This window comes from Sinocyclocheilus anshuiensis, unplaced genomic scaffold (genome assembly GCF_001515605.1).
Source record: "Sinocyclocheilus anshuiensis isolate Anshui unplaced genomic scaffold, SAMN03320099.WGS_v1.1 scaffold727, whole genome shotgun sequence".
NCBI lineage: Eukaryota > Metazoa > Chordata > Actinopteri > Cypriniformes > Cyprinidae > Sinocyclocheilus > Sinocyclocheilus anshuiensis.
In genome coordinates this window covers 1-10,142 of record NW_015551038.1, presented here as the reverse complement: position 1 = coordinate 10,142, position 10,142 = coordinate 1, and the positions used below count along the sequence as shown (strand labels likewise).

Here is a 10,142-nt window from a genome sequence, read left to right as displayed (position 1 = left end):
ATGATTCTTCAATAATTGATAGTGAGGGATGGTCTCAGGTACCAGATGCATCAAACAAATGAAAAAATAGAGAATCTGAGTCGGATGACAATATCACAGAGATAGGAGGAAATAACAAAACCAGGAAAATGGAGGTGGAATATAAAGTAATAGTAGCATTTTCCGGAAAAATCGAAAACATCAACAATCCAATGAAATTTACGAAAATAATAAAGAAAGTACTAGGCAATGTTAACTCTGCAAGGTACTTATCAAACAATCGCGTCCTCATTTTTTGTGTAAATAGAAAGCAACAAGAGAATGCGTTAAAGATCAAAGAACTAAGAAGAAGAAGAAGAAGAAGAAGAAGAAGAAGAAGAAGAAGAAGAAGAAGAAGAAGAAGAAGAAGAAGAAGAAGAAGAAGAAGAAGAAGAAGAAGAAGAAGAAGAAGAAGAAGAAGAAGAAGAAGAAGAAGAAGAAGAAGAAGAAGAAGAAGAAGAAGAAGAAGAAGAAGAAGAAGAAGAAGAAGAAGAAGAAGAAGAAGAAGAAGAAGAAGAAGAAGAAGAAGAAGAAGAAGAAGAAGAAGAAACGTCATCGTGGCAATGTACAGTAGGTGGCGGTGATGCTCCAAAACAGCGAACGGCCATTAAAGAAGAAGAAGAACCTTGCGTATTAACGAGAGTTGAGTGTTTATCACATTGGTAAACCTAATAGACAATAAGGTTATATAGGTTTGCTTCCGTTCAATACATGATATGTGTTATGTACAAGTGAACATTTCGTCTTGGAAATGCACTGTATTGGAATTGTGAAGCGATAGATGTCCATGTTATTGGAGGCAGGTAAGATTATGTTAACTGACATTTCATTTTTAAATATTCTTATTAAGGTTAACGTTAACTGCACGGCTCGCTTTCAGTTTTAATTAGATTTCTGCCACGGTATGATGTGCGAATTGTTCCGTCAAGAATGTTTTTTCTTCATTGTTTGACTAGATTGTGATCATTGATGACGGTTAACGTTGTTTGTTTAGATATTAATTTATAATCATTCTCTGCTGACTGAATACAGAAATCTTCGAATCAGATGATGCTCTATAATAAAATTATTATACTTATTTTAGATATTATAGATAGATTTTTTTTAACATTTATACATTTGTTTACAATTTATTTATTTAAAATATAAACATTTACACTTATTGCCATTTTAATACAGGGCAGTGGACCTCCAGGACCAGACTTGAAGAACCATCCAGTAGGATGACTGCGTTTTGTGTAGTCTTGCTTTATTTTATTTAAAACCTATTGTCTAAGATCTCCTGTCTTAGGCCATAGGTTGTGTAAAAAATGCTAAGGTGGTTTTCAGCAGATGAGTCCGGCTCTGCGCATGGAGTAAGTATTACACATGCTTTTGTTTAAATATCTCATAACGATGATTGTTTTTCTGTGATGCATATGATCAGAAATCAGCCTTATATGTTTAGTGTGGGAATGTCTAGGAGTGAAGAGTGTCTTTTAATTTTAAATAATTGCAAATATGTCAGCATATTTATTTTGTGTGCAGCTGTGTGGTAAGCAAGTCACTCGGTTATAGCAAAATAAAACTCTTCAGGGTAATACGAGAACCCTCACCCCTTTACATAGTGCAATTCATAAATGTCCATCAGCATTAATAGATCCTTTGCTTTTCTCAGGCTCCTGGCTCCCCGCAGGTGGACATGGGCAGCGAAATGAGATTTGCTGAGGTCACTGAGCAGCTAACGCAGATGGAGGAACTTGTGGCCCATTTAAAAGAGTTGATCAGGGAAAAGGATGCAGCACTCAGCAGTAAAGATGACCAAGCCAAGGTATTTTACAGTTTACAGATATGCTTAAATGGCCAATGACGCTTTTTTCTCTCTTTTTTTTACATTTAGTTTATTAAAAATGCATTACAATGTTAACATGCATTCAAACATACAGTGACTTTATTATATCAGTATTTATGGCAAGCATGTATTCATGTATTTTCTCTTCCCAAATTCTCAATCACATTTTTATATTTATACATTGTAATTTTTTGCAAATTAGATATTACTGGTCATATCCACCTTTTTCTGAACGCGGAAATCTCACCTAACTGGAACAGTGCTTTACATTTCTCTGGTGTTTCTAGTCAAATTAACATATTTTCAGGGCCGGTAATATAATGTTAAACCTATGAAAATGGTTTTAAAAAGCACATGGCTCCATAGTTTCATCACTTTAAAGTGTCACAATGACCGTCTTTTTGCAGTAACTCGTCTGTCATAGTTTAATGAGTGCATAGATGACATGAAGCGACCCACGGTTAGCTGCGTTGAAAACGCATATCCTACATACAGCTCAATCGGGGCGAAGTTTGTGGGATTTTGTCCACAAAATGATAAGAGCACACATTATTTTATTATTTCACACACAGTAACTTAAGCACTGCAAGCCATGCAAACAGCGCCGGACACGGTCAGATTTGCTGGTGGTAAGTTACGCAAAACAAGTACAGGAATTCCTTAAGCTTCTTGCCATTACTGTGGCAGCCAACAACAGCACAGCTTAACCCTGTGCATATTTTTATATTCAGTTAAATTTAAAAAGTTTCAGTTCAGTCAATCTTTTTTTACCCCATTTTAACATGGATTTCTATGGAGACCGGAACACGAGAGCACCCAAGCGTAAGTTGGAATCCATCATTGGTTACTCAGGAAAAAGGTGGATAGTGCATTCATACAGATAGTCTTGTCTTATGAGTTTCTGTCTTTATCTGACCTCACATTCAATTTTAAAACTATGTGTACTTGTTAAGTAAGGTAAGGCACATCAAGTTTATTTTCACTGCACACCATCATAATTTTGTGATTGTGAAGAACATAAAATTCATTTTCCGATCTTTTACAAATTTGCTTTGGAATGTGGGGAGAAGACATTAGACTAGAGAGAGAGGCTTTGTCCAGCCCTCTCAAAGTGCATAGCAGGATATAAAACATTTATCTTGGAAATGCAATTAAACTTGGCTTACTTCCAAACTTTTGTGTAATTTCTATTTCTTTCCATGTTCTTGGACTTTAACTTATATTGCACTTTTACAAGTCTGCCTTCTGCATGCTGACAGTATTGCACATTGTGCTTTGTTCAGGGATCAGATGTCATGTGACACATGACGTGGCACTACTTAAAAATTATATCCTCTTAACGTACATAAAGTAATTTAAATATCAGCCATTTACCAATGCAGTTTTACGTTAGACCGTTATTTGCACAGATTGAACAAGTGTTGTTATTGAAAAGCAAATCATAATCATAAAAATTGCATCTAGTTTTTTTGTACTGTCCATTAAGCTGATTCACACAGCGTTTTTATGATTTACTTATATATTTTTTAAATTAAAATGTTTACGGGGTGAGAAAATAAAAACAACATTGGAACAGAAAGAAACAGGAAAAAAAAGAGAAGTAATAATGAGAATAACGAAATGTATACTCCTTAATACATGGAATTATAATGAAAGAATCATAACTGAATTCACATGAATGATCTTCAAATGTTTCCATTTCCTTGGTTCTTATTATAGTATGTAGCTTCCTTTGTGATTGGTGTCTGTATGTTTGTGCACACATAAGGAAATAATTACAATATATAGTCAGTCCCTATTGCTTACAGTTCACAGAGTTGATTTATGAAGTGAGTTGTGTGTGTTTGTTTGGTAGGAGCTGACGGAACAAATGCAGCGCTTGCGGGGTGAGAAAGAAAACTTTCAGTCAAAGCTGGAGGCAGAACGTCACATTACTCGGGCTCGGATCAAGGATCTGCTGGAGAAACATGAAGCAGAGCTGCTCAGTGCTGCTGATAAACATGAGGCTGAGTTGTCAGAGAAGGAGCAGGCCTTACGCAGACAGCTTGAGACTCTTCAGCGCTCTATATCACAGCCCGCAGATGCATCAGCAAACCAATCCACCTGCATCACAGCTCAGAGAGTCACAGAGCTGCAAGGTAGACAATCATGTCACATGCTTAAAGTCCGTGTAAAGAGAATTCTGAGAATTGTTTCTAATACATTATAAATGTTAGAAATGTATTGCAGAAACACATTACAAAGACTCTGAACTATGTAGTACTGAATTGTGGCGTTAAACCGTTAAACAGTTTTTCACCAATTCTTCAGAATTTTTTGGGCGGGGCTAAAATGGTGGCTCGATGACGCAATGGAGCCACCGAGCATGGCCCCTCCCCTAACACTATAAGACGTGTGTTCAACTTGAAGCAGCACTGCGCAGATCGTTCGGTGTGTGACATCAAAGTACAGAGCTATAGAGAGCAGACCGCTCCTCATGCTTTCGAATCGCTCTCGTGTCATACACTGGTCGTTCTGCACAGCCCTGCTTCAAGTCGAACACACCTAATAACTATTCAAGGCGAACACACCTAATAATTACAGTGCAGTGGTTTGCCCGATCAAACGTGAGTTACTGCCGTTCGTTACTACAGCCTAGAGGTTGCTAGCTAGCTATGCCTTCGTCACATAAATGCATAATACCTGGTTGCAGTAATTTACAAAACAGCTCGGTCTCCTCATTTAAATAAGCTGCAGAGGAAGACAGTTTGAGAGAGAGATGGCAGCTTTTCCGTGAGTGGGCGTGGTTTCAGCACCGCCGGCGGACACTCCCCCAGCGTCTGAGAGCAGAGAATACTGCTTATTTTATTCACTTGCCGATTTTTTTAGCATTCAAATTTGGATGGGTGGTTAATAACACATTTTTCTGTGGTGTGATAATTATTTTTGTTTGATTAACAACTTTGCAGATTGTTTTCATTTAAGGATAGCTACGTTATAAACTGCAAAAGAGATGCTTTTCAAAAACCCATATGACCTGCTCTTTAACAATAACACAGAGTAGTATACACACAATATCGGATTTGGATCGGTCTCATCTGACCGATACCCGATCTGTGGATGCAGAATTTCAGCCACTACGAGCCAGTCCCACAATGAGCTTTCCTTAGGACGTGCCATTTCTGTGTCTGTAGCTTTAAATGCTAATGAGGAGGAGAGAGGCGGGGCAACTGCCATGCTTCGCTCGTTTGCAAGCCATGATGTCTCTCGAGGAAAAAAAAATATTGCGCTCGCCTCGCACGGTAGTAGCTCATTTTCTCATGGGCGGGCCAAATTCTCTGGGCGGGCAAAGCAGAGAAAGGGGAGGTAACCTTTCCCCGTATGACGACATAAAGGGAAGATTCCAGATTGGGCCATCTGAGCTTTCATTTTCTCAAAGGCAAAGCAGGATACCCAGGGCTCGGTTTACACCTATCGCCATTTCTAGCCACTGGGGGACCATAGGCAGGCTAGGGGAACTCATATTAATGTTAAAAAACCTCATAAAGTGAAATTTTCATGCCATGGGACCTTTAAGCCTAAGATGATCGTAGCTCCATTGGTGACAATAGTTCTACGATCAACTTAAGCTTAGAATGCTTTTGGGAAACGCAGCCCAGTATGTTCATGATGATTAAAAGAAAAAAAAAAAAAGAGGTCCGTTGTTAAAAAAAAAAAAAAAAAAGAGGTCCGTTGTTAAAAAAAAAAAAGAAAAAAAAAAAGGTCCCACTTTATATTAGGTGTCTTAAAATAATATACTTAATAATATAATGAATTGCTAGGTACAATTCAATACAAACATTTTAGAATTTGCACTAAATTGTGTTGTGTTGTGATCTCATAGCCTTGTAGAGCCTAGTTCTTGATGTGAATGAAGTCTATCTTACCAGTCATAAGGGCAAATTTATTTAAATTAAGCTGAATAAATAAACTTTCCATTGATGTATGGTTTGTTATGATAAGACAATATTTGGCCGAGATACAACTATTTGAAAATCTGGAATCTGAGGGTGCCAAAAAAAAAAAAAATCAAATATTGAGAAAATCGCCTTTAAAGTTGTCCAAATGAAGTCCTTAGCAATGCATATTAGTAATCAAAAATTCTTATTTTTTTTAAAACATATTTACGGTAGGTAATTTACAAAATATCTTCATGGAACATGGTCTTTACTTAATATCCTAATGATGTTTGGCATAAAAAAAAATCGGTAATTTTTACCCATACAATGTATTTTTGGCTATTGCTACAAATATACCCGTGCTACTTAAGACTGGTTTTGTGGTCCAGGGTCACATATGTCATGTTTTACAAATGTAGCAGACACCTTCTTATAATGTGCCTACATGATAGTAAAAGGGTGTTTATTATTTTCAGTTAAAAATATTTTAAACTCTCAGTGTCCTTCCTTCTCAGTGGCTTTGTTTTAATATTTCAGTCTGTTTTGTTCTGTCCAATTCAGCCCAAGTGAAGCTGAAAGAAGCAGAGACCAGTAAAGCAGAAGCAAAGTTCTTAAAAATGAAAGCATGGTCCAAATCTAGGATCAGGCAGCTCGAGGAGGAACTCAAAAAAGTTAAGGTAAGAAAGTATATTATTTTTCATTAGATTTGCACAGATGAATATCCAGCTAAATTAAATTAACTGCATTCTGTTTTTGACTTTAGTCTGGAGTATGTCTCGACATGTCCCCTGATGTCACGACCCTACATAGTCGCGTTACTGAATTGCAAGAGGAGAGAGAGGAAATGCTCAGCAAACTGGAGCTGTATGAAGATATGAAGTCAAAAAATGGTATGAAGAAGTGGAGCCAGTTAGTTTAAAATGTAATTTATTTGCATTAGGGATGGAAGTTTTATTTCTTTTTTCTATTCAAGCACTCGACAGATGCAGTAATTGCCCAAATTGATGTCTGGAGATGATATTTCTTAATATTTGCTTTTAATAACCCTACACAATTAAAATACATTGGTAAGAAGTAGGGATGCGCGATATTGGATTTTTGCCGATATCCGATATGCCAATATTTTTCATCTCATTTTGGCCAATAGCCAATGCCGATACCAATATATTTCCTTTTGTTTGGAATAGGGATGCATCGATCTGATACTCAGTATCGGTATCGGCTCCGATACTGCCATTTTCGGCCGGATCGGGTATCGGTCAGATGAGACCGATCCAAATCCGATATTGTGTGTATACTACTCTGTGTTATTGTTAAAGAGCAGGTCATATGGGTTTTTGAAAAGCATCTCTTTTGCAGTTTATAACGTAGCTATCCTTAAATGAAAACAATCTGCAAAGTTGTTAATCAAACAAAAACAAACAAAAAAAGTGCAGGATAAATAAAGATATTGTCTCTCAAAAGAGAGAGTCGATTCTGAATCGCCTTAACGAGTCGTCATATTTTCAAATCTTTTGCCTGTTACGGGTATACGTCACTGGGTAACGCATTTGCATAATCCCCGCCTGCCCGCAAAATACAAACAGAGTCTGACCTGCCCACAAACACTTCCGCTAGTTAGTGTGTTTACATCATGTCACGAAGACACTGTGTTCAAGGATACCACAGAGATACAATTCGAACCTTTTGTTGTGTGCTTGTCATTTTACCGAGGACTGCTTCTCTAATCTTGGCTTTTATCTTCGTTGGCTTCTAATCTTCTTAATTTGGACTAACAAGCTCTCCAAACCACAACCTGTAAGTACGATTGATACGTTATGTGTACATTTTCAATTGAGTACTCAAAATATAATTTTTTTGTGCCAATATGTGATGTATACCTAGTGCAGCTTTAGTTTTCCAGGTAAAGCACGATATTAACCCACTGTGAACCCACTATTTCCTAAGAATGTGTCGATTAATGTAGATTGATGTTGTTCTAATAACTTTGTTTAATAATAAAGAATGTAGTGTAGCACACAGACTTTATAATCATTGTGATTTTGCTGCACCGGCAGTTATAGGGTTAATGGTTAGGGAGGGACGAGCGAGTTAGTTAGGCTGGTGCGCCTGTGATACAGCTGTTCTGCGTTCTGATTAAAAGTTAAGACAGAGCGTCTCTTGTCTGTCGTTCTTCAAACATTACAGTAGACATATTTTGGTTTACAAACTGTATTGTTTCATCAGTTAGTCACGTTAGCACTCGGCTAACGTATCCACCATTATTGTTTTAAGTGTACACCGTTTAGCAGCTAAACTTTAGCTGTGGGCACGATTCGCTTGCATAAGTGTTTTTGTATTTTATGTCATTATTATAAGAACGAATCGGAGCACTATATTATTGTTTTATGTAAAGGTGCTTTGTCAATGGTAGCGCTCGCTAACTTGCTCAAGGACTCCTCTCTGTGCCAATCACAGCAGGCTTGGCCAGCTGACCAATCAGAGCAGAGCAGGCTTATGGAAGGGAGGAGTTTACAGACCTTAAGCTCAGAACTGCTTTGAACGAATCGTTTCGGAAATCATTGAAAAATGATTCTAATATTAAATGTATATTCTGAGAAATTAAAATGTTCTCTGACCTTAGATGCATTTAAACCTGTTGTAGGGGACTCCAACACAATATTAGGACACTTTAAAATACCATATGACCTGCTCTTTAAGGCCCACGAAAGGCACAAAAACATTATAAAGCACCATAAAGTTTCCGTGCACTATATTTTAAGTGTTCTGAAGCCGTTCCATAGTTTAATGTGAAGTAGAGATTAATATTTAAGTCAAGTTCACGTAAAGTCTTCTCCCCGTTGCATCTGTCTGTCATCCTCCATTCAGCGTTCAAACTGCATGTCGTGTTCGGTTTACTACAGTCAAAACAATGAAACTCTCTTCAAGAGTGCACAGTAACTGAGATTTAAAACCGTTAAAAGAAAAGGCTCAATAAAATATCGCACAGATATAATACACTACGCATGATATCTCTTCCCTGTTTTATGCGGTGCGCTGCGCGCTGTGACTCCGCGTTGCTTCAAGCGCATCATTCTGCACGCGGGATGCGCATAAGCGCTTTGTGTCAAGCGCATCATTCTGCGCACGGGATGCGCATAAGCGCTTTGTGCCGCTCTGTATTGGAGCTATACCCTTTCCTATTATACTTTTGAGCAATGATAGATTATTAATAGTCTTTTTTGTTCTGTTCTATCATATGTTGCTGCCTTCATTACTGTGCTATGCATTTAAAAGGAATGTCTTTTAATTTTATAGTATATATATATTAGGGCTGCACGATAAATCGCATGCGATATTAATATTTCTTAGGTGCGGATATGGTTTTGATTGAAATACTAATTGAAAACAAATTACTCTGCTAATTTAATTTCATTTGGTAATTATAATTTATTATATTATTAATTTATTAAGTTTAACATGAATAATAACGAATTAACATGAATTTACTAATTAAATTAATCTATTTTATTTTTAGGTGGGGATGTGGTTTTGACTTGCATACCTCATGAAAACAATTTAAGCTGCTAATTCAACTTATATTTATAAATATATATTATTAAGTTATGATTAAGTTTCATAATTTTAATAATAACATTTATTATTTTAATAATAGAATATTATAACTTATTAATTTATATTGTTATGAAAGCAGATTTGTATGCTAATGTAATTAATTTTATATGCAATGTCTGAGTAAGCATTATTTTACTGTTTAGATTTGGACGTGTGTTTGTCTGGAAATACACAGCAGCTTGAAGTCTGTCTCCTAGCTTTGAGACCCTGCACACTCTAGTGTACTGTACGTGGTGCATACTAAGTTTGGGATTATAAATACGTTTCTTATTCTCTCTTCTCTATACGGCAGTAACATATAGAGACCTCGGCTTGTAACTATACTCTAATTACTATTTTGAAAATTATAAAGCATTAAATTACTCAGTTACTAAAAAAGTTATCAAATTACAGTAACATATTACTAAGTAATGCGTTACTGCCCAACACTGAAAGTAACGTGTTACATAATCAGATTACTTTTTTAAAGTAACTAGTAAAGTAACGCATTACTTTTTAATTTAGAAGGAAATATCTGAGTTACTTTTTCAAATAAGTAATGCTAGTTACTTTGTTTCCCATGTCTTGACTGACAGTAGGGCTGTCAAAAAAATTTTTTTTAATTTCGAATATTCGTCGAATTTAAAAAAAAATCCACATTTGAATGCAAAAATGTTGCATTCGAATTTAAGGTCTGCATCAGGCGTCAGGCAGCCTTATCAGTGGCGCACGAGATACGATGATGATGTATGTGTCATTGATTGCATTTGAATGCTTTTGTT

At 36.5% G+C, this 10,142-nt stretch overlaps 1 protein-coding gene across 1 annotated transcript; it reads left to right on the top strand.

The window, feature by feature from the left end:
* The first annotated feature begins 640 nt into the window (after positions 1-640).
* LOC107661367 (paramyosin-like) lies at positions 641-6,880 on the top strand. The gene is made up of 6 exons (XM_016450895.1): positions 641-821; positions 1,198-1,373; positions 1,676-1,828; positions 3,705-3,987; positions 6,328-6,443; positions 6,530-6,880. Exons 2-6 carry the CDS (start codon positions 1,329-1,331, stop codon positions 6,683-6,685), a joined length of 753 nt encoding a protein of 250 aa, XP_016306381.1. The 5' UTR covers positions 641-821; positions 1,198-1,328; the 3' UTR covers positions 6,686-6,880.
* The last annotated feature ends 3,262 nt before the right edge of the window (positions 6,881-10,142 follow it).